The 25,503-nt window shown below is 44.1% G+C and overlaps 1 protein-coding gene across 17 annotated transcripts in view; it reads right to left on the bottom strand.

Moving 5' to 3' along the window:
• Positions 1-21,216: 21,216 nt before the first annotated feature.
• The window catches only part of LOC145504523 (liprin-alpha-1-like), a 78,164-nt gene continuing 73,877 nt past the window's right edge, over positions 21,217-25,503 (bottom strand). For all 17 annotated transcript variants that reach the window (XM_081485591.1, XM_081485585.1, XM_081485676.1 and 14 more), the window contains 2 exons: positions 23,359-23,582; positions 21,217-21,551 (listed from right to left, as the gene is read on the bottom strand). In XM_081485591.1, coding sequence (XP_081341717.1) covers positions 21,233-21,551; positions 23,359-23,582 — 543 coding nt within the window. In that variant the 3' untranslated portion in view covers positions 21,217-21,232. The remainder of the gene's footprint in view (positions 21,552-23,358; positions 23,583-25,503) is intronic.

Genomic DNA, 25,503 nt, shown 5'->3' with positions numbered 1-25,503 from the left:
CAGTCCAGTATGTATGAGTTCAACAGAAGCTTCAGTTGCAGTGGAGGCCCTCACCCACGAGTCATGAGTTTTGTTAAATTCCAGAGTGTCAAGTTCAGACAATGCAGTCCTGTGATAGTAAAATGCAATCGCAGTACGAACAACCTTTTCTTATTATTTGTTCAGTAAGTCATACTGTAGATAAGCAATCCAAATCACATTTCTTGCTTGGAATGTTTCTCTCAGGAATCCCTTTCTATAGGAAAAATCTGCTTTTCAAACGATTTTGCCTTTGAATCCACTGTACTCCAATAAACATGTTTTACAAAAGATCTTGCCCTTCCCAGCTTCTACCCCCAGGGGAGGGAGGCCTTCTCAGCCTGCAGACCCTCCCAGACTGAAAGCCCGGACTTGCTTCTGACTTCCTGCCTGTCTGCCTTCCTCACCGGCCATTCGCACCTGAGCAGCCATGCGTTTAATTCATGTTGTTGTTATTCGGTCCTCAGTCATGTGCGACTGTTTTTGACCCCACGGACTGTCATGCGCCAGGCTTCCCTGTCCATGGGATTTCCCAGGCAAGAATACTAGAGTGGGTTGCCATTTCCTCCTCCAGGGGATCTCCACCCAGGGATCAAACCCAAGTCTGTGCCTCCCGCCTTGGCAGGTGGGTTCTTTAATACTGAGCCTTGTTTTGTGTTCGTTGAGCTGAAATGCAGAATGCCTTGTCGCCCATTCTAGACGTTAGCTCAGCTGCTGTTGTCAGACTGTTCTCAGGCCATTCTGGAAGCAAATCTGTGAGTAACAGCATCTCTGTGAAAATACTGCTGCTAATTTCCTCTCTCAATTGGACTGACAAAGGGTCTGCTCTTTCCTTCATAACATAACCTCGAATTATGTAGGATCATCACACTTAGGGGCTTCCCTGGTAACTCAGCTGGTAAAGAATCCACCTGCAGTGCAGGAGACCTGGGTTGGGAAGATCCCCTGGAGGAGGGCATGGCAACCCACTCCAGTATTCTTACCTGGAGAATCCCATGGACAGAGGAGTCTGGCGGGCGACAGTCCATGGGGCTGCAGAGAGTCAGACACGACTGAGGGACTAACACACAGCAGTCACACTTAGACGTGTTTACCCTCTAACTGTGTCTGTGTGATGGATACAGTTTTGGAGTTACATTCTGTTTCGCCACTTCCTGCCTTTCCATTCCTGGAAAAATTATTTAACTTCTCTAAGCCTCAGTATATTCATATGGAAACTGGTAGATTAAAATTTTCCATGAAGGTTGTGAAGCCTAAAAACAATATATTTAAAACCACCGAGCAGGATGTCTGGAGCCTCCAAGAAGAACGCAAGGACCTTTGCGTGTCCAGGAGTATTCTTGTAAGAAGATTCACAGTGACTGTTCCATCAGACAACGCGCGCAAAGCTCCTGCTGTTTATCACCGACTAGGAAATTTTAATAGTGATAACTTCTCTCTGTGTAAAATAAAATGTAAATTCAGGTATGGAATGTGTGCTCGACATATTCTATTGCTGGTGATCTTCCTATGATTAACTTTTTTCAGAGTCAATAAATGTGGTAGAAATAGGAAAGTTGTCAGAAGGAAAGGAAAAGGACTATAATTTCCTTTGAGGCAAAAAGGAAGAGTGTTCCCAAGTAAAGGAGTCTATAATAAAGAAAATGCTACTGTACAAAATGATGGAGGAGGAAATGATAACCCAATCCACTATTCTTGCCTTGGAAATCCCGTGGACAGAGGGGCCTGGTGGGCTACAGTCCATGGAGTCACAGAAGAGTCAGACACGACTTAGTGACTGAGCACGCACACAAAACGGGGGAATCAGTTGATGACAAAACAGGACAAAAACAGCCAACAGTTTTGGTAGAAGAATCAGGGCGATGTATGTGGAAGAGACAGTGTTTTTCTGTGGATAAGAGCTTGAGTTACGGTGGCAGAGAGAGACCTGGTTTAGATACTGATCTGGGCAGGTTTTTGGTAATGCTCTGCAGTGAAATTTTTTCCACTCGAAGAGACATGTTGTAATACCATCTTCCTGACGGGTGATTTATATCTGGCTAAATAGTAAATCAAAACAATTTGAGGCTTGCCAACGTCATTTCATTAAAGCTTGCTTTTGACAGTTTTACAGTCAAGCACACCTGTAAAATACTTACACCTGTAAAATACTTACAGGAAGGTGAATTTACCTTCTTGGTGTAATTAACCCACTTGAATTACTTTAATCCCTGAGGGTCCTCGAACTCCAAAATTCTGGAAAGGAATTTTCAAGGAGTGCATATGCTTCTTTCCTATAGAAATATAACTGCTTTTCTCTAATTCTTGCTTCCTGCTTGATTTCTGTTTAAATTTTCTATGTTTTGTAACTGACATAATGCATTATTTTGGTGGCTCTAAAGACAGTCATGTGTTTATACCAAGGGGGTGAATTCAGGTGTCATTCAATCAGAGCTGCTGAGAAGAAGGCTCAGTCGATCATTTAATTTTAATGTAAACTCAATAGTTTAACAAGCAACCCAGTCAGTAACTATCTCCCCTATGACTTGAGGACTTTTGCTTATTATGCAAAAGCCTGCCTTTTGCTGAAGGACACACACCCAGAATGGAGATTAAACAGGTGAACTTGACCTCATATATTGGCCTCTTTAATATCCAATTCTTCCCAGTTAGTCCATAAATCTTAAGGATATATATATATATATAACGGGATGTATAAATATATATCCTAAAGACTATAAATATGAAAATATAATCACATGATTATGTAAAACCATTTCTCATTTTCTGAGATAATTCATAAAACCTGATATTTATCTCTGAAATAGATGATCAGAACACTTAAAATGAAAGTTTAGGTCTGCTGAAATCCAACTCTTTAATCTCTGATGTTCTTCTTTATCTACAGAAGCATGGCAAACCATTGCATTTCTTTAAAAGCTTGTTATCATTGGTAACTTTTAGTAGTCTCTGACATGTAATGTAAATATTCTATGAATATATCTTTTGATAGATGGGCATATAAATGTTAATATAAAACCATATGTACCACACAGAATATAGTTTTAATTACTTCCAAATAATTGTACTTGAATGAACAAAAAGGGAGAAATTTTCTATTCATCCAAGTACAATTATTTGAAAGTAATAATCGGGAGAAAACAACTTCTTTTACAAATTAAATCATTGACTGTCCTGGCCTAAATTACGTAACAACTTCTGTTTCTTTAGTAGAATGTAACTGCCTTACAATTAATAAGATGATGAAGGAAGTTTCAACTGCAAATAAGATCCTGAAATCTCAAGGTAAAATTAAGATTCATGAACCAACAGTGATGGAAAGTAGTTACATTTGAGGTCCCATTCAATATTTAATTTGAAAAACAATATAAGTAAATAAAAATTTCTAGGGATTAATACTTTGTAAATGGGTAAATAACATCATTTTTGCGCCAAAGTTTCACCAAATAATTGTTTTCTTTTCTTGCATAACATTTTTGCACTAAAAATAAAAGGCTTCTGGAAAGCATTTTTAATGATACAGATTTGTAGAAAATCCTCAACAAATGTATATAAAATTTCCAGGGCTGTGTGAAGTGGATATCTTTTCAAACGATGTATGTTTAAATAACTCAGCGTCTCTATAGGCTCTTCCAAAGTTCATGGACTATTAGAGCAATTGGATCAAAGTGACTCAGACAAGGAAAAAAATAAAATGACTAAACTAAGTCTTACATTTGTTTAAATTCAAAATAATTGTTAAAAAATAAACCGTATTTTCTGAACATACCATAGGTTTTAAATAAAAATTAGCAGTCAGGTTTACTTTTAGTTTCTTACAGAGAGACGTTAAGTATGGAGACAAAAAGAGCTTATTACACTTCAGTTAGAATTCTGAGTCAGGTAACTTTAGAAAGTAGGGATCACTGAATTGCCTCTAGAGAATAATACATTATTTCAAAATTAGCACGAATTTGATATTTAATAACACAAACTTGGTTTAATAGTGACATCGAACACCTACTCATTAAAACTTTAATGAAGATAAATTAAAACACCAGTATTTCTTGTTGAAAATGTCAAGAACCACAAATGAAATTTTGTACACGAGGTTCACATCTCGAAAAACTGTCAAGTTTTATGAAAATAGCCATTATACTCGCATAGTCTCCGCAAAACATTTTGATGATAGTGTTTAACTTCGGGGCAGATCAAAAGGTGTTTCGTGTGTGGTCAGTTGAATAGACTTGTTTCACGGTGTCCCTAGAAAGAACTGAAGTTCACAGTTCAATCCAATTTAAGTATGTCCACTCTCCGCTTTGGTTTCTCAAGCAAAAAAACACAGGGTCAGTTACGGACAAGCATTTATTAATATACTGAGCCACCAGTCACAGGCAGAATTAATGCACAAAACAAACAGAACCGGTAGCCTAACCCCTGGCTCTGTGTTGATTTAAGAAACATTAATTAGAGAACCTATGAAAGCAGTGTAATCTTTTGAGAAAGCTGGTGACTTGTGGAAAGTGGGTTGATTAACACATGGTTAATGATTTATTTTCTGCTTTGTTGTTTTTAACACTCAGACTTTTTCTGCTCCTCCAGCCTCTAGCTTCATGCTTCACGTGGCTAGGTTTTATATGCATCTATACCATTCACTTGGAGAAGGAAATGGCAACCCACTCCAGTATTCTTCCCTGGAAAATCCTGTGGATGGGGGAGCCTGGCAGGCTACGGTCAGTGGGGTTGCAAAGAGTTCCACACGACTGAGCGACTAACACACATACTATTCACTAAATATATTAAACTGTTATGTGTCTTATGTTAAAAAATAGTTTATTTACGAAAGAAATGATTACCCAACAGGGACGTTTTGGAGAAATCATATATGTGCACCATCATTGGTACACTTGGGCTTCCCTCATAGCTCGGTTGGTAAAGAACCTGCCTGCAATGCAGGAGATCCCGGTTTGATTCCTGGGTTGGGAAGATCTGCTGGAGAAGGGATAGGCTACCCAATCTGGTGTTCTTGGGCTTCCTTTGTGTCTCAGCTGGTAAAGAATCTGCCTGCAATGTGGGAGACCTGGGTTCGATCCCTGGAGAAGAGAAAGGCTACCCACTACAGTATTCCGGCCTGGAGAATTCCATGTATAATCCATGGGGTTGCAAAGAGTCACACACGACTGAGTGACTTTCATTTGTACACTTTTGTATGTATATACATTATCTTAGGATTTAGCCTTATTACATTTTGACGAAACCTTTTAAAAACAGCTTCAAAGTCCAATATATTTGTAAGCATAGGTTTCATACATTATTTCCCCCAAATCACAAATTAAATGTGTATTATAGCATTTTACTGCTACTTGGCACTTAGTGAACAATCCAGTGTTCATTTGTTGTTGCTGTGGGTCAGTCACCAAGTCCTGTCTGACTCTTCGAGACCCCATGGACTGCAGCATGCCAGGCTTCCCTGTCCCCTGCCATCTCCTGGAGTTTACCCAAGTTCATGTCCATTGCATTGGTGATGCCATCCAACCAACCATCTCATCCTCTGTTGCCCCCTTCTCCTTCTGCCTTCAATCTTTCCTAGCATCAGGATCTTTTCCAGTGAGTCGGCTCTTCCCATCAGGTGGCACACGTGTTGGAGCTTCAGTATCAGCATTTCCAATGAATATTCAGGCTTGATTTCCTTGAAGATTAACTAGTTTGATCTCCTTGCTGTCAAAGGGACTCTCAAGAGTCCTCTCTAGCACCGCAGTTCAAAAGCATCGATTCTTCAGTCCTTAGCCTTCTTTATGGTCCAACTCTCACATCTGTACATGACCACTGGAAAAACTACAGCTTTGACTAGTCGTACCTTTGTCGGCAAAGTGATGCCTTTGCTCTTTAACACACTGTCTAGGTTTGTTACAGCTTTCCTGCCAAGAAGCAATTGTCTTCTAATTTCTTGGCCGCAGTTACCATCAGCAGTGATTTTAGAACCTAGGAAGAGGAAATCTGTCCCTGTTCCCACCTTTCCCCCTTCTATTTGCCATGAAGTGATGGGACCAGATGCCATGATCTTATTTTTTTTAATAATGAGTTTTAAGCTGGCTCTTTCACTCTCCTCCACCCTCATCAAGAGGCTCTTTAGTTCGTCTTCACTTTCTGCCGTTAGAGTGGTATCATCCACATATCTGAGGTGGTTGATGTTTCTCCTGGCAATCTTGATTCCAGCTTGTAACTCATCCAGCCTGGCATTTCATATGATGTACTTAACATCTAAGTTAAGTAAACAGGGTGACAATAAACATCTTTAGTATACTCCTTTCTCAATTCTGAACTAGTCAGTTGTTCCATACAAGGTTCTAACTATTGTTTATTGACCTGCATACAGGTTTCTCAGGAGACAGGTAAGATGGTCTGGTATTCCCATCTCTTGAAGAATTTTCCACAGTTGGTTGTGATCCATGCAGTCAAAGGCTTTAGTGTAGTCAGTGAAGCAGAGGTAGATGTTTTTCTGGAATTCCCTTGCTGTCCCTTGATACCATAGTTTTCTTCTGCTGATCTGCATCATTGTAGCTATGGGGGTTGAGAAGATCAGGAATCAAAAATCCACAAATTCAGGTCTGAAAGCCTCAAATTCACTTTTTTTTTTTTTTTTTCCTGGTGGAAATTGCTTTACAACGTTTTGTTGGTTTTAGAACAATGCAAATCACTGATAATTGTATATATATATCCTCTCTCTCTCTTGAGCCTCCCTCCCAGCCCCACATCCCACCCTGCTAGGTCATCACAGAGCATGGAGCTGAGCTCCCTGTGCTACACAGCAGCTTCCCACGTGCTGTTTTACACACGGCAGTGTGTGTATGTCAGGGCTCCTCTCCCAATGGGTCCCACCCTCTCCTTCCTCCGCTGTATCGACAAGTCTGTTCTCTACGAGGTTCATCGGTGCCATTTTTCCAGATTCTCTATATATGCTGTCATATTCCTGGGTGGCTCAGAATCTGCCTGCCAGTGTAAGAGACACAAGCGTGATTCCTGGGTCAGGAAGATACCCTTGAGCAGGATATGGCAACCCACTCCAGTATTCCGGCTGGAGAAATCCCATGGACAGAGGAGCCTGGCAGGCTACATACAGACCATGGGGTCGCAAAGGGTCAGACACAACTGATTGACACACACATATACAATACTTCTTTTGACTTGCTTCACTCTGTATAACAAACTCTGTGTTCATCCACTTCACTATAACTGACTCAAATTCATTCCTTTTCATGACTGAGTAATATTCCATTGTATATATGTAACACATCTTCTTTATCCATTCAGCTGTTGATGGACATCTAGGTTGCTTCTATGTCCAGCATTATTGTAAATAATGCTGCAGTGAACATTGAGGTACATGTGTATTTTTGAATTGTGCTTTTCTCAGGGTATATGCCCAGGGATTGCTGGGTCATGTTGTCGATTTATTCCAATTGTTTTTTTTTTTTTTTGTATTTTCTTTAAAGGATTACTTTATTAATTCTAAGTACATAACATAAAGTATACTAATTTTAAATGCACAATTTTTCAAAACATGTATACATCAGTAAAACTACCACTCATAGGAAGGTATTGAACATTTATTTTACAATGAATGCCATGTTATCTACCGCATAAATCAGCTTAAATGTTACAACCTGTACTGTATGTCTTATAAATATGCTGTAGCTTGAGTTGTCTAATAAAAATATTGCTCCCTACTTGCATTTCTATGACTCTTTGTTTTCACTATCTTTATACTCTTTTATGGTTTGTTTTCTACAAATATGAGTATCCAGGGTTACAGAGCCATACTGTTCTTCATAGTGGCTCTATCAATTTACATTCCCACCAACAGTGCAAAAGGGCTCCCTTTTCTCCACATCCTCTCCAGCATTTATTGTTTGTAGATTTTTTTTGATGATGGCCATTCTAACCGAGGGCTTCCCTGATAGCTCAGTTGGTAAGAACCTGCCTGCAATGCAGAAGACCCCAGTTCGATTCCTGGATCGGGAAGATCCACTGGAGAAGGGACAGGCTACCCACTCCAGTATTCTTGGGCTTCCCTTGTGGCTCAGCTGGTAAAGAATCCGCCTGCAATGTAGGAGACCTGGGTTTGATCCCTGGGTTGGGAAGATCCCTTGGAGAAGGAAATGGCAACCCACTCCAGTATTCTTGCCTGGAGAATCCCATGGACAGAGAAACCTGGTGGGTTAGGGGTCCATGGGGTCGCAGTTGGACCTGACTGAGTGACTAAAACTTTGATTGTAACCATGTGAAGTGATACCTCATACAGTTTTAATTGCTCTAATAATGAGTGATGTTGAGCATCTTTTCACGTGTTCATTGGTCATCTGTACGTCTTCCTTGGACAAATGTCTGTTTAGGTCTTCTGCCCAGTTTTTGGTTGGGTTTGTTTTTCCGATGTTGAGCTGCATGAGCTGCTGGTATATTTTGGAGATTAATCCTTTGTCAGTTGCTTCATTTGCAATTATTTTCTCTCATTCTGAGGGTTCCCTTTTCATCTTGTTTGTAGTTTCCCTTGCTGTGCAAAAGTTTTTAAGTTTTATTAGGCTCCATATGTTTATTTTTGTTTTTATTTCCATTACTCTGGGAGGTGGGTCATAGAGGATCTTACTGTGATGTATGTCACACAGCGTTCTACCTATGTTTCACTCTAAGAGTTTTATTGTTTCTGGTCTTACATTCAGATCTTTAATCCGTTTTGAGTTTATTTTTGTATATGGTGTTAGGAAGTGGTCTAATTTCATTCTTTTACATATAGCTGTCCAGTTTTCTCAGCACCACTTATCGAAGAGGCTGTCCTTTCTTCATTGTATATTCTTTTCTCCTTCGTCAAAGATAAGGTGCCAATATGTGCATGAGTTTATCTCTGGGCTTTCTACCTTCTTCCATTGATCTGTATGTGTTTTTGTGCCAGTACCATACTGTTTCAATGACTGTAGCTTTGTAGTATATCTGAAGCCAGGAAGGTTGATCCCTCCAGCTCTGTTTTTCTTTCTTAAGATTGCTTTGGCTATTTGGGGTCTTTTGTGCTTCCAAACAAATTGTAAAATTATTTGTTCTAGGTCTGTGAAAAACAATGCCTTCTGTAATTTATAAGGATTGCATTGAATCTGTAGTTTGCTTTAGGTAGTTTAGTCATTTTCACAATATTTATTCTTCCAGTCCAGGAACATGGTATATCTTTCTATCTGTTTGTGTAGTCTTTGATTTCTTTCCTCAGTGTCTTACCATTTTCTGCATACAGGTCTTATGTGTCTTTAGGTAGGTTTATTCCTAGGTATTTTATTCTTTTTGTTGCAAACACATTTCTTACTCTTAAGAACTGTTTTTTTTTAAGAGAAAAATTTCCTGTAGCCTCTATCTGATTTTGGATAATTTCTACTGCTGTTACATTTTCGACTTTTTATTTCATCTGGCTCTATAATTGTTATCTAGTATAAATTTTATCTACACTGGTTGAGTCTACACAGCCATTTTACTTGGACAACATTTCTGGACATTCTCTCTCTCTCTCTCTCTCTGTTAAAAACTAACATCTATTTATTTATGTTTGGCTGTTCTGGGTCTTTGTTCCTGCATCGGCTTTTCTCTAATGGTGGTGAGCAGGGTCTATTCTGAAGTTGTGGTATGTGAGTTTCTCATTTCAGTGGCTTCTCTTGTTGTGGCTCCTGAGCACAGGCTTAGTAGTTGTGGCTCCAGGCTTAGTTGCTCTGAAGCATGTGGAATCCTTCCAGACCAGGGATTGAACCTGTGTCGCCTGCATTGGCAGGTGGATTCTTAACCACTGGACCACCAGGGAAGTCCCGGATGTTCTCTCTTTATGCATAAAATGTAATTAGTAAAAATCCTGTGAACATAATCTTCTAAGTATTAAAACTTTTCTTTCTTTAAAGAGATTTCCTTAGAGTATTAGTGCACAATTGGTCAAAAACATAAACATTTTTCAGATATATTGTATTATGATGAGATAAATAAATGATTTTTCTCAAATCCCTGTGGGTGAATGTTGCTGGTAGCTGGAATGGGAGAGTAATAGTAAACCAGCAAGCATTCCAGTGTTTTAAAAGAGGGTAAGCTTTGCAAAGCATATTCAGATCAGTATTGTGGTAGGAACAAGAGAAGTTTGTTTGTTTGTTTGTTTGTTTGTTTACAAGAACATAATTCACTTCTGTGAAGCTCTGAGTAATATGAACATTGTGAATGTCTCATTGAAACATTTACCAGTTTACAAGTTGACAAATTTGGTTCAGAAAGATTTTCTCTTCAATCATTATTATCATCATCTCAGTTTCTAATAAAAACACTGAAAAGCACAACCTCCCTAATGACTATTAATTTTGCTCTTCTTACTTTCTTAGATACATCGTGTTGTCAGAGTTAAAATCGAACATAACTGGGGAAACACGATGCTACAAATAGGAAAAGTGGGAAAGTTTTTACTCAAATTGTCACTTGGTATCAAAGACCTATATAATAACAATGCTTAATTTTCTTGGTTCTCTTTAAATCCCTTGAAAGTACTTGAAAATTGAACAGAAATCAGACGCTGTGGAAATACTAGATGTATTAGTAGCTAAATACAGTGTTTGAAAACAATTCAGTGTACAATTCAGACTTTTGCAGAATTTGAACAGCAGTGAACATCTGCAAGAATGTAATTAATCTTAACCCAACGAAGCTGGTTTTCCTAAATCCTAGGCATGACTCCCTGACTGCAGTGAGGGGTCCTTTGCCTTACTCTGACTGCACAGGTCACACTGTCTCAGTCTCCTGCTCTGTGAACGCTTTCTCTTCCCCACCTCCCTATTTGGAAATGTCCCCTGATTCGTATTAGGTCCTTTTCTGTTTCTGTGTAAACACTTGTCCTAATTTATCTCATTTAATTCCTGAACTTTGAAACCGTCTATCAACTTAGGAGTCCCAATTTTTGGATTGGCCCCGAGCTCCAAAATGTTTATTCAACACCCTCACTTGCATGTCTACAAAGAGAAAAACAAATATCATGTGTTAATGCATATATATGGAATCTGAAAAAATGGATATAGGTTATCTTATTTACAAAGCAGAAATATACATTCAGACATAGGGAACAAATGAACAAATGTATAGACACCAAGGAGAGGGAGAGAGGATGAATTGAGAGAACGGGATTGACACACATGTATTATTGACACTATGTATGAAGTAGGTAACTGATGAGAAGGTACTGTATAGCTCAGGGACCTCTACTCAGTGCTCTGTGACCTCGTAAGAGTGTTAGTCATGCAATCGTGTCCGACTCTTTGCAACCCCATGGACTGTAGCCCCCCAGGCTCCTCTGTACATGGAATTCTACAGGCAAGCATACTCGAGTGGGTTGCCATTCCCTTCTCCAGGGATCTTCCCGACACAGGATTTAACCCAGGTCTCCCGCATTGCAGGCAGATTCTTTACTGTCAGAGCCACCAGGGAAGCCCATGGTGACCTAAAGGGGGAGGAAATTCAAAAAAGAGGGGGTATGTGTATACGTATAGCTGATTCATTTTGCTGTATAGCAAAAACTAGCACAACATTGTAAAGCAACTAGACGCCAAGAAAAATTTTTTTAATGTATCAAGAAGGACCAGGCACTTTTATTCACCTCAATGCAGCCCACCCTCCCATGTGAGTCAAAGCCACCACATTCCTCCCACGACCCAACCAGCTGCTCAAACCAGGAATCTGGGTCTCACCCCTCAGAGCCTTTGTGTACCCTGAACCACCAGAAGGTCCTGTGACACTGCCTTGCGGTGTGTCCTGACCTGGGTCAGCGTCTCCTCTCACGCCAGCTAGTCCTCTGCTCCCTCGTCCTCACAGAGCAGCTTTGATGACCTGCTCTGCTCTGCAGTGTCCGGTCTGCAGGCTGAACCAGAGAGAGTTGGATCTGTCTCTCACCCCTCTAACATCCTTCACTGACAGACAGTTCAGATAAAACCCATCTTCTGCCCCAGTCTCGCCAGGCTGTGCTCAGGCCTTGGCCTTGCCCTGAGCCTTTCTGCCTGCTCACCTGCCTTTCCTTCCAGACCAAAGGCCGTCTCCTTGAGGGCTTGTGGACAGCAAACTCGGCTCCTGCTCAGAACCTTAACGTGACATGTAAACCTGCTCTTCATTTATGTGGACCCCTGTGCCCATATTTGGCAAGCGTGGCTCTTTCTTCTTATTGAGACCTCTGCTTGAACATTGCTTCCTTATAATATCTTAACCTGGCCAACCTGTTCTTTTTTTTTAATTTGATTTTTTAAAACTGAAGTAGTATAATAATGAGTACAATTCAGACAGTAAAGAATCCGCCTGCAATGCAAGATACCCAGGTTCGATCCCTGGGTTGGGAAGATCCCCTGGAGAAAGAAATGGCTACCCACTCCAGTCTTCTCGTCTGAAAAATCCCATGGAACAGTGGAGTCTGGCAGGCTATAGTCCATGGGATCCCAAAGAGTCAGCCACGACTGAATGACTAACACTTTCACTTTTCTGTGTTGATTCATAGTGTGCTAATTACTTCCGTACAGAAAAGTGATTGCTATATATACATATATATATACACACACATACATATACCTTTTATTTATATTCTTTTCCATTATGGCTTATCACAGGATAGTCAATGTAATTCCCTTTGCTGTACAGTAGGACTTTGTTGTTTACCCATCCTCTATATAAAGCTTGTGCTGTGCTGTGCTTAGTGGCTCCGTCGTGTCTGACTCTTTGTGACCACATGAATTGTAGCCCTCCAGGCTCCTCTGTCCATGGGGATTCTCCAGGTGAGAATGCTGGATTCGATTGCCATGCCCTCCTCCAGGGAATCTTCCCAACTCAGGGATCAAACCCGGGTCTCCTGCATTGCAAGCAGACTCTTTACCATCTGAGCCACAAGGGAAGCTCATATATAGTTATATATGATATATACAAAGCGCCCAAAATAGTTTGAATGAATGAATTGGTTTTTCTAAGGATTTGGAACCGAGGGCAAGGCAGGCGGTCATGTTGGTGGGCCCCTGGACGTCCCCGTGTGGCCGTGCTCTCACCCTGTATGGCATATTCGGGTCACCTGTTAGTGTAACAACCAAAGTTACCAGTCACCCAAATTCATTTACTTTTCAGAAATATTCTTTTCCAAGACTTCAAAAATGTTATCACTGGTCATCCTAGCCAGCAATCCCTGAAACCTCCATCTTTGAAAACCTCAAGACTCTCTCCAAAGCAAAATAGGAAATGTTAGCTTTCCTGAATTGTGTTGCTTATCAATTATAACAATAGATTTTCCTTGTATAAGCCACATTTCTCCAACTCTAAATGTGACTGTCAATTTCATATATCGACAGAGTATTGCTCTTCAATCTAAAGCAATTTTTTGAGAGAATTCACATAGAATATACAATAGCTATCTATGTCATGCATAAATGAAAAAATATGATTTTAAAAATTATCTTTATCTCTGCACTTTGGACATAGACTGATATTCAAAAGCCCATTTAAGGCTGCCTCTAATTGGAAATTTGCATTCACCCTTTCCATTTTGTAGCAACAGAATTCATGCATTAAAATAACCTGTTTTAAATTATTTTTCAAATCAGAGACTCCAAACCTTACAAGAAATTTAGTTAAAACTCCAAGAAAAAAGTAACATACTACAAAATTATTTTCACCACTTTTAAAGTTAGATTCTAGTACATTAGTTATATATGTTAATTTGAAACAAAGTTCATATTTCTGGAATAGTAATTTTCATATATTTCAGAGATTAGAAGTCAGAGAATCATTCTCATTAAAGAAGGAGAAATACTTATGATGGTAAATGGGTCTCATATGACATTAAAAGCAATGTGTATTGAAAAGAGGTATCAGGTGTTTCTGGAGGATATTTTCCTTTGGGTTTGTCAATACCATTTTAAAAATTGTTTTTTATTTATCCGACTGTGCTGGGTCTCGTTGCTGCACAGGCTTTTCTCGAGCTGTGCAGAGCGGGGGCTCCTCTCCGTTGCAGAGTGCAGACTTCGCTTTACAGGGGCTTCTCTTGTTGCAGCCCGGGCTCTGGAGCACAGGCTCAGTAGTTGGGGCACACGGGCTTAGTTGTTCTGGGGCAGGCGGGATCTTCCCGGACCAGGGACTGAACCCTCGTCTCCTGCATTGGCAGGCGAATTTATTTGTTTTGAAATGGAAACACAAGATGCGTCTGACTCCCATGTGAAGGCTGGAGCTGGTCCTAGGAAGGAGCATCAGTTCTCACGGAGCAGATGTGAACAAAGCAGAGCCATAACCATGACTTAACTTTTCTTGAAATCAGTAAATAAAGTTCATGTCATCATATAAAAATCCTTCCCTGGTGGCTCAAGCAGTCAAGAATCCACCTGCAGTGCAGGAGACATTGATTGGATTCCTGGGTCAGGAAGATCCCCTGGTGTAGGAAATGGCAACCCACTCCAGCATTCTTACCTGGGAAATCCCATGGACAAAGGAGCCTGGTGGGCTGCAGTCCATGGGGTTGCAAAGAGTCGGACACGACTGAGCGACTGAGCACACACACTAGTCTTACCCATTGAAATAGCAAATATAGTTTTTGCAAAATAATATTTCATTTTGATGTGTGACTGTGAAGTATTTAAGAAATAGACAAGCTGGAATTTACATATCCAGGCATGTATTGTTGTTTGCCTTGGGAGATTATTAATGATGGCAGTGATGCCCTTGTTTCAGTGATAAAAGTGAGTATTTTTCAGCACCAAATGTGCCAGCTTTGTTCTAAACACTTTAAATAGTTTTAATTTGTCCCTGTAAACAAGCCTATGAAGTAGGCTTTATTATTTCTCCATAATATAGTTGAGGTTGAATATATGGAAAATGAGATTCAGATGGTTGATGCTCTGTGGAGCATCCTTGTGTGAGGTTTTAGTGAAGATAAGGACCTGGAGCGGCAGGCAGGAGAGTCCAGGCAAACCATGGGCTTTCCATCGAGGCCCCCCACATGGGAGGATGCGACATCCACAGATGGGACCATCACCTGTGGATGTGTGTTGCTTTGGGAGACTTTGCTAGAAGCTTCCGGTGAGATCTGTCTCTGGTTATGCAGCCAAGCCAGGCTGACTCACCTGCACCAGCAGTTCCTGGTTGCTCTGGGAGTTGTCTGGGGTTAGTCTGAAACTGCTGCAGTGGGACACCCGCCCGCGATGCAGTAAGGAGTTTCATGATGCAGCCCCCACTTTGGGCTTCTTTTCCCTTCGGGTGTCTCAGGCCCATTTTCCAGACCGCATCAGAGGCCCACTGGCTCATCCCCAACAATGGGCAAAAGCCACTTCTGCTGTTGGCGATTTCCTCTGACGGTGAAAGGAACAGTGCTTACCTCTGCCCACAGCGGGCTTTTCTTTGACCTCTTCAGTTAGTGTAATGCCATCAGCATGTCAGCAGAGCACTGTTTTCTAGATGGAACACAGGCTGGTCATCTTGATCAGCGGTTCCCAACCTTTCTGGCATCAGAGACCAATTTTGTGGAAGACAATTCTTCCCCCAGCCGGCGATGAGGGGTGTTTTCAGGATGATTCAAGCTTTCCATTTACTGTGCACTTTATTTGTAATCTAACCTCACTACTGATGATGACAGGAGGTACTGAACCACAGCCTGGAGACTGGGGACCCCTCCTCTAGATGGTCAAGGACCGTCTACCATCCATGCCATGTGGCACCCTCTGATAAGTGTCACAGGAAAGGGACCCCTCAGTGACATCCTTTCAAGAGTCCACAGGGAAATGGAGGACCCGGGGGAACACCAGCCTCCTGAACATCCTCCTGATGAGGTCCCATAATATGCTTCCGCCCCCAACCCCCATGATGCTGTGAAAGTGCTGCACTCAATATGCCAGCAAATTTGGAAAACTCAGCAGTGGCCACAGGACCGGAAAACGTCAGTTTTCATTCCAATCCCAAAGAAAGGCAATGCCAAAGAATGCTCAAACTACTGCACAACTGCACTCATCTCACACGCTAGTAAATGCTCAAAATTCTCCAAGCCAGGCTCCAGTGATAGGTGAACCGTGAACTTCCAGATGTTCAAGCCGGTTTTAGAAAAGGCAGAGGAACCAGAGATCAAATTGCCACTGGACCACTGAAAAAGCAAGAAGAGTTCCAAAAGACATCTATTTCTGCTTTATTGATTATGCCAAACCCTTTGACTGTGTGGATCACAATAAACTGTGGAAAAGTCACCAAGAGATGGGAATACCAGACCACCTGACCTGACTCTTGAGAAACCTGTATGCAGGTCAAGAAGGAACAGTTAGAACTGGACATGGAACAACAGACTGGCTCCAAATAGGAAAAGGAGTACGTCAAGGCTGGATGTTGTCACCCTGCTTATTTAACTTCTATGCAGAGTACATCATGAGAAACGCTGGGCTGGAGGAAGCACAAGCTGGAATTAAGATTTCCGGGAGAAATATCAATAACCTCACATATGCAGATGACACCACCCTTATGGCAGAAAAGTGAAGAGGATCTAAAAAGTCTCTTGATGAAAGTGAAAGAGGAGAGTGAAAAAGTAGACTTAAAGCTCATCAGTCAGAAAACTGAGATCATGGCATCTGGTCCCATCACTTCATGGCAAATAGGTAAGGAAAGAGTGGAAACAGTGTCAGACTTTATTTTTGGGGGCTCCAAAATCACTGCAGATGGTGATTGCAGCCATGAAATTAAAAGACACCTACTCCTTGGAAGGAAAGTTATGACCAACTTAGATGGCATATTTAAAAGCAGAGACATTACTGTGCTAACAAAGGTCCGTCTAGTCCAGGCTATGGTTTTTCGAGTAGTCATGTATGGATGTGTGAGTTGGACAGTGAAGAAAGCTGAGTGCCAAAGAATTGATGCTTTTGAACTGTGGTGTTGGAGAAGACTCTTGAGAGTCCCTTGGACTGCAAGAAGATCCATCCAGTCTATCCCAAAGGAGATCAGTCCTGGGTGTTCATTGGAAGGATTGATGTTGAAGCTCAAACTCCAATACTTTGGCTACCTCATGCGAAGAGTTGACTCATTGGAAAAGCCCCTGATGTTGGGAAGAATTGGGGGCAAGAGGAGAAGGGGACGACAGAGGATGAGATGGCTGGATGGCATCACTGACTCGATGGACATGGGTTTGGGTGGACTCCGGGAGTTGGTGATGGACAGGGAGGCCTGGCGTGCTGCAATTCATGGGGTTGCAAAGATTCGGACACGACTGAGCGACTGAACTGAAAAGAAGTCTTCACTAAGAGATAATCTTGTATCAACCTAGAGGGGTGGGATGGGAAGTGAGATGGGAGGGAGGTTCAAAAGGGAGGGTCTATATGTGTACCTGTGGCTGATTCATGTTGCGGTTTGACAGAAAAGAACAAAATTCTGTAAAGCAATTATCCTTCAATTAAGAAATAAACTAATTAAAAAAAAAAATAGATGATCTCTCCTGGACTCCCAGCTTTTCCGCTGGTCCTGGGTCTGAGGACAGGAAACAGTGGTGGCAACAGTGTGGGGAACAGCTAACCCCTTCAGGGTCCAGACGGGTCTCACTTATACCTTTGCGCGAGTGGTTCAGCCAGGGGAGGTTTTAGGAAGCATGCACGGCCAAGTATTTTTATAAACAATGAGTGCGCTGTTTTAACCAACTAACCTGTGCCTTTTTAATGAGATTCTGTAAAGAATACTGATCCACTGCAGCCCCACAGGAGCTTGGTGACAACAAAGTGACTTAGTGCAAAATACAGCTGAACTCATTTAACAGCAGTTGGATAAACTGTGCACCCTCCCCTGATCTCTAACAACCACCCTCAGACAACAGAAGGCTAAAAGGCTAGAAATTATCCACATGGAACTGAACAGGGATCAATCTCAAATTCAAGTTAAAAGAAGCATTTATAAAAATCAGAAAACAACAAAGAACAGACCAAGGAAGTGACACCCCTGGGTTGACTATAGACTCCATGGAGAAAAACACCTGCCTCAAAGTCAGGGACCACGGCCAGGCCCTTCCCCCGGGCCTCCTCCTAAGGCAGGCCTCTGGGTCCCCAGCCTGGCCGCCCTCCCCCAGGATGGGAGCCCGCCCCACGGGTGCCCACGTGACTAGGACGGGCAGTACCGTGTCCTCACTTAACAAGAGGGCAAAGCAGGCCACAAAACGGGCGAGCCGTACACCCAGGTCACAAACCCCAGGGTGACGGTGCTGCTCTGCTGTGCCCGGCAGAAGGGTTCCTGGGCACTGCGCTGCCTGAACTGGAGCGCGGCTGCCCGAGTCCTGCGGAAAGCCCCAGGAGTGCTCGATTAGCAGGCTGGAAGCGAGAGAGGGACAAGGAAGGCCAGCCCTCGGGGCACTGGACTCCAACAACAGGGGCTCATCCAAGTGACCCGAGCGGAGAGGCACCGAGCTCCCTCCTGATGCTCCCTCCATCAGGGATGCCATGATGGACACGAGAGCCTCTGGAGGAAAGCGGGCTGGACGGCACCACAGCTAAGTGTCCAGGCTCTGATCAGACCAGTCCCCACCGCACTGCTGGGTGTGCAAGCCTGGGCATGGTGCCCAGCCTCTCTAAGCCTCAGTGTCCATGTCTGCTGAATGGGGATAACAGCAGCCTGGACCTCACCTGGGTGTCTGTGGGATTAGATGACAGGCTCGGAAAGCACTCTTCGGGGTGCCTGGTGCACAGAGTCCTGCACACTGCTACCCACCATCATTAAATTGGTTTCCCCCAATTCTAACATCTATGGTTCTGATTCGGTCATTTCTTTTAAAAAACCACTAAGTGGAAATTCCATGGTGGTCCAGAGGTTAGGTCCAGAGGCACTTTCACTGCCCGGACACAAGTCTGATCCCTGGTTGGGAAACTAAGATCCCGTAAGCTGTGCAGCATGGCCAAAATAAATAAGTAAATAAAATTTTAAAAATAATAAATAATACTACGTCCATTATAAATAAGCATGAGATGATTAGAAGGCAAACAAGTGGGAGAAAGGCAAACTGTTACAATTTCCCCAAGGAATGACCCATTTGCAACAAAATCATCAGCATATTTTAAGTGGTGGGTGAGTTTCATCACTTCCATTAAAATGTCAAGTATTCACCGGTACATAACCACATAGCGTTCATTCATGTAAAACGATAAAGACTCTTTAATACTTCATCGAGAAACAAAGGCATGCTAAATTACTAAATAGTTTACCTTTCGACGATGCTTCCTTAAATCACTAGGCTGATAGATGCATGCAAAGAAATGAAGAGAAACCAGATTTATTGCGACTTTGAAGCTAAAAATCCAAGAATCCGTATAGGCAAAGACAGTAAAGCAAAAATGACAGCAAACATATAAGTGAGATGAAGATTTAGAGAACATGTAACTGGAAACAGAACATTTTCTTGGACCACAGAAGTTAAATAAGCTATTCAGGATTTACTAGAGAAACACTATACGTTATTCCTCAGGAAGATACAATTCTATTCCAACATCATGATTTGTTAAAGCACAGCATTCTGTACAACGAAGGGCCTTAACAAAGGGCCTGAGTTTTCTATTCTCAGCCAAACTTCTCTATAACTTAGTTTCTCTTAATAAATAACATGTTATACTTCAAAATAGTAATTTAACAGATGAGGAAGTTACCATAATACCTTTTTTTAACACTGAACAAATCTAACCACCTATTGGACGTTAATGTAATATCTTTACGTAGAATCTGATTTCAAACTTCTCAAAATAAATTCATTAAAGCAGGTACCCTGTGAAAATATATAAGAATGAAAGCTAGAATAATAGCAGGTGGAGTCTTTACATTTTATGAACCATAGAAGATACATTTTAAGAGAGTCTAGTAGAGACATTAACCGTGCAAAAGCTGATGAGATTTACAGTCTTAAGTACAAGCACCAACACAGAAAGGATATTGTGTCAAAAGTCCATTAATTCTACACTTAGATGATCATTTCTTTATGTAAGCATAATCTCATTTATGAATCACACATGTTACGTAGTGTACTATCCATCTACATTCTGCTTGTAACTGCATAGTGATACAATAATTCAAACTTCCTGCTGTGGGGGAAGAACATCATTTAATGAGACATGACGACAAAGCACAAACCCGACGAAAAGGGACACACGCTGTGGACCACAGCACTGCTATGACCAGAGCAAGTGGGAGGGCGAGGGAGGGGAGACGGATGGGTAAACTACAGCCTCCGGGTGGGGGGATGGGAGGCTGGGGTCTGGACTGACGACGACTAAGCAGACAACAGTATGAGACAGGAAATCAAAACCAATGATGAAAGCAGACACACCGTCAGAGAGCTCCAACAACAAGGAAAAAATATACAGAACTGTTCTTTTACAAATACTCGGAAAGAAATCAAGCATGAAACCACAGAGAAATTTCAAAGAATTTTAAATACCAACTAATTAGCCAGTGATGCAAATTATAAAAACAGTGTGTCAAGAGACCACAAAATGGACTAGTTACCACTTCATCTGCAGCTAAAATGATTCACCGATAATTTAATTATATGCTAACTAACAATGCAGCTACAATGAAATGGGTGGTAACAAAAAATAGTGATACTACAAGTGCAGTTACAAAGCAGAGTGTTGCAGACATGATTTCATGGGGTAAACAGCAATGCACTCACAAAACCTAAGCTAAACACGCAAGAAAGCTGGAACATGTGCTTTAGAGCCGCACACTCTGTCACCAAAAGCCCTAGGTCGTCATCCCATTTTTAGACTCGGAAGAGCGAGGAAGCCCAACTTCTTCCCTGGGGCCCTGGGCTTTTAACCTGGTTTCACACGCAGAGCTGGCCTGAGCGTGCGGCCAGGTCCAGCAGCAAGCAGACCAGTTTAGCTTCTTGGTTTTGTTCCCACCGCATGCCCTGCACCCTGCAGCCAGGCATCCCCAATGGAAAACGTGCTGCACGGTTTTCACACACCATGAGACCTGCCTATGGTTACTTTCACGAAGCTGTCTGCTCCCTGAGAACAGAAAACTTCCCTGCAGCTGCTGTGCCCAGCACAGGCCAGGCCCAACGTTACAGAGGCAGGCTCTGGCTGAGTTCATGATGATGTGGCTAAGCCGGCGGTCCAAATATCAAGACTCATTTGTCGCTGTGTGATTACGGAATGATTAAAGACTAGCCAGTTTTAAAAATCTTACACCTCTGAGCGTAGCAAATGTATATCTGATTTTATTCTGGGTAAAAAGAGAAAAAAACAAAAAAGAAACAAATAAAACACAAAACCAGTGTGCTGGGGGAGGGACGCAGCAGGGAGGCCAGAGTCTTGATGTCCAGCTTGTCTACCTCTTGCTCCGGGCTGTGCAGCCTCCTTTGGGGCTTGGAGCGCCCACTGCTGGGCAGGCAGGAGTCGGCAAGCGAGGAGGTGGGACACAGGTTGAGGGAGCTCACAGATTCACGACGACGAAGGTTGCCTAAGCTCCCCCTGCACACTCTGCTCTCAATCTCCTCGACCCGCTGCTCCGTGTTCTCCTTCTCTTCTTGGATCAACCTAAAATAGAATACAACTCTTCACCTGCCTTTGTCAGCAGAGGAACGTGTCTGGACAACAAATGTGGGCTTGCATTCTGTGTCACGATTAGCAAATTCCAGGAACAGTTGCTCAACTAACATCTCAGCAAAAAGGTAGGACTTTCCCTCTTTTCAACAGTCTCAAACTTAGAATAATTATCATTGAGTCTTACAAAGTGGCCCCTGATCGTTCACGTTTGATTTGACTGATTTACTCTAACATTCTGACGGGGCCTGGGTGGCGCCTCTCTCCCTGTGAGGAGATAACCTGAAGTTGACAACCTTCACCTTCCCCGCTCTCAGGGCAGAGATGCACGGCAGTGCCTCAAGTCTTTTCCACTGGGAATCGGGAACTCTGTATAATCAAACAGCAATTCACGAACAAGCTGGAGTTTCTAAACACAAGTCTCCAGACCAGATGAAGTGCTGAGTTGATTTTTTTTTTTTAAGGTTCTATACATACAAACGCATCACTTGATGCAGTTCTCCACCAGCTTTGTGTGAGTTTCTGGATTCATGTCAATGTGCTGCGTTAACCTGTAATTCATGGTTACTGCTGTTCTCCCCTAATGTGTGGTGGATGATTTTATACAGCAGTTTAAATACTCGATTATGCAAATAAAATGATTTTCAAATTTAACTACAAGATTCTTACAGGTCGTAACCTCTCCAGTTTCACTTCTGCTTATACATACTGGAAGTTTTTCACCGTTGATAACAAGTTGATGGACAGCATTTGCCATTTACATCAAGTTAACTTGTGGCATAAGGAAAAATCACCTTTACCTGACAACGTGCTGTAAAAATAAAAATATTAATATATAACCGTTCCAGATTACCTGCGGGGACGGGGAAAGACAATCTTTCTGAGCTGTCTGTGCTCAAAGCCGGCCCACAGAGCAGTCTGTCTACGGCGTCAGAAGTGCAGGCGGCACCACCTGCGTTTGCTGGTTGGCCGTCACCCCCGCCTTTCCCCCGGGCCCCCCGTGCTCGGCCGACAGGAACGGGCACCTCGGCCTGGGCTGACGTGACAAGAACAATCTGAGCAGCGGCTCTGCCAGGTCCTGTGCAGGGTCACCGGCCTGCGACCAACTCTGAACGTGGACTCGGGACAGGAGGCATGGCTGTGCGGGTGTGGTACCAGGCAGATCTCGGGGCCCCCAGCCACCCGGCTGCACCCAGACCCAAGGCCCCCTGTTCACCACGAGGCCGGCCTTTGGATTCTAGCCCGTTTTGTAAATTGTTATAACTGCCAAGACGGTGTCTAAGGAAAACATCTTCAATATACTGATGAGATGAGAAAAACTCAAACACATGTCCTTGGACCACTGTCTTACTTACAACAAGCCAATCTTCACACTGTATTAACTTTAAAAGGAAAATGCAGATCTGAGTGGGAATTTGCCAACCCCAAAACCCCAGCTTTTCTGTTCTAGGTGGCTTTTCACCAGAACGTGGGCGGCTCCGAAGGACACACGAGGGCGAACCCTCAGTGCCGGAGGGTGCACGGGCCACAGGGGGACACCGCCTTGGCACCTCACCCACCTTGGGGCTCAGAGCTGAGAGGGGAACACCCCACAGCGCCTCCCCACAGAGTGCTGACAACACACTGTGGACCGAACGCCCTGGCTGACTGAGCTCTATAATCAAGGGCCATCTCGGAACTGAAAATTCTTGAAGCAGACCTGAAGTCAGTTTTCTTACTAGGGAACACTCAAGACTTGTCTAAGGAGAACAGCTCCTCAGAGAAACCAAGTTTCCAGGAAGCTGGGCTCGGGCGCACCCACCGGATCTCTTCGTTGATGCCGTCCAGCTGCTCCTGAAGCATCGCAGTCAGAGTCTCGGCATCGCCCTGCCCTCTGGGCGACAGCAGAGCGGCCGAGCTGCAGAGGGTGGCCCTGTCGTCCTCGCCGTCAGACACGTCCACGTCACTCTCGAACGCCTGGGCCACGCTGGCCGGCACGCTGGCTTCCTTGGCGCACTCGCAGTCCTGTTTCTTCGGGGTCTGCACCTGGGCACGAGAGGACCACGTCTCGTCAGTGACCACGATTTTACATGGGAGCCCTGACTTTGGATAAATGGGCCATGCTTATGAGACACTGCCATCTCTTAAGCGAGCAGTACTGAACAAACGGGCAGGAGGAGAATCCAGTTCCTAGATGGCCTGGTGACATTCAGGTCTTAGCGTGGACGGAAGGCAATCCTATGAGGTTTTTCATAAGGGTGGGCTGATGGAGTCAGAGACAAAAACCGAAAATTAAAAAAAAATACATCCATGCTTCCTTCAGCCAGGCGGAAGGAAAAGAAAAAAAAAATCCTTCAGCTCCGCAGCAGCTGGGTCCACCTCAGCCGTCATCACTTGTACTAGTTCACCGAGGAGTACAGTCCTCACAGGTTCCCAGCCCTCCGTTTTCCAGGCTGGTCTGAACACCTCAGACAGGAGCGAGCAGGGGCAGCCAGGGGACCGGAAGGCCAGCCCCCCGCGGCTCTCCTCTCCGGGCACAGGCACTCGGGCTGTTCTGGGGGACGGCCCCTCACACCCCAGGGGTGGCTCTGTCATCAGAGATGCCCGGGAGAGTGCCTGCTGGGCCCCATCCTGCTCTTCCACTCTCACACCTCACACCCTTCTCTCTGCAAATCTCCCCCCTGCCCCACTCTCAACCCAGGTCCTGCCTTCTTTTCCCAGACATGACCTCAAAGCAACCAAGGGGCAGCCTTGAGGGGCTGGTTTGCCGGCTCCCTGTCCCCCGTTGCCTGTGCCCTCACCCTCTGTCTTCGTCACAATCCCTCCCCAGGGCTGGGCCACCCCCTTCGCTGGCTCCAGCACCTCCTGCCATCATTCCTGCTCCGCTCCAGCGAACCAGCTGCCTATGGGTTCACCCCCATCAGCCCGGTCAGCACATCCTCTCCCTTTTCTCACCTTAAAATCGCACAATGGGAACCAGCAGATTCCTCCTCCAGGGCTCCCTGCAGCACCCACTGCAGGTCTCTGAAAGCTCCCTGGGAGCGGCCTCTACTGTCCCCTGCCCCACCCGGTCTCCAGCTCTCTGCAAGCAGGTGGTGTGCCCCACCCCGCAGGGCAGTTCCCCGGGGGCGCCAAGGAACCCATGTTATCAAGCCCCCTCCCCTCCTTGCCCCCGCAGCATGTCTCTCCCTGGGCTCCAGGCCCCTCCCTCTCTGGGGTTATTCCTCAGTCCCTCGCGCCCCTTCTCAACCTTGGAATGTGGGGCACCCCACGGCTCTACTCTTGCACCCCATCTCTCTCCACCAGCACATGCCTGGTGACTTTACCATGCTCGTGCCTTTAAATGCCATCTGTATGCCCACGACCCTGAGTCCTCTCCCGGATCCAGGCCGGAACACTCAGCTGCTGACGGGCTCGTCCACTTGAACAGGGCTGAGGCCGGCTCTTAGCTCCCCACCCCAGTGCCCTCCTCACTTCAGGAAACAGGCTCCGGCCTCGAGCTGCTCAGGCCTGAGCCCAGGGTCCTCCCTGATGTGGCCCTCTCTCTCCGTTATCCCAGCTTGTTGACACGACCCTTGATCTATCTCCGAGTGGCTCCTTCTCTTCCTGCCTCTGGGGCTCTGTTCAAGGTCACCCTCCTGGTGTCACCTCGTTGGCCACCCTGTTCACACTCAATCGTCCCCCCTTCCTTGGACAACTCGGGCACTCAGGTCTCCTTTCCCTGCTCGTTACTGTCCAACGGGCTGCGCGGGCTTAAAAATGGATCCACAAATTCTTCCATCCTCCTCCCTTCAAGAGGCAGAGGGGGCAACTCCTGCTCAGCCCCTGAGCGAGGCAGGACTTCGCAGCTCACTCTCGCAAACACAAGTCAAGGTGTACGGTTTCTGAGACCGGGGCGCGAAAGGCCCCGGGATACACCCCGCACTCTCGCTCTCAGAGGGTGTTCCGAGGAAAGCCAGGCCATGAA

This window comes from Giraffa tippelskirchi, chromosome 1 (assembly GCF_054371585.1).
Source record: "Giraffa tippelskirchi isolate mGirTip1 chromosome 1, T2T-mGirTip1v1.2.pri, whole genome shotgun sequence".
NCBI lineage: Eukaryota > Metazoa > Chordata > Mammalia > Artiodactyla > Giraffidae > Giraffa > Giraffa tippelskirchi.
Note: the sequence above shows the minus strand (reverse complement) of the source record. Positions and strands in the feature narration are given on the sequence as shown.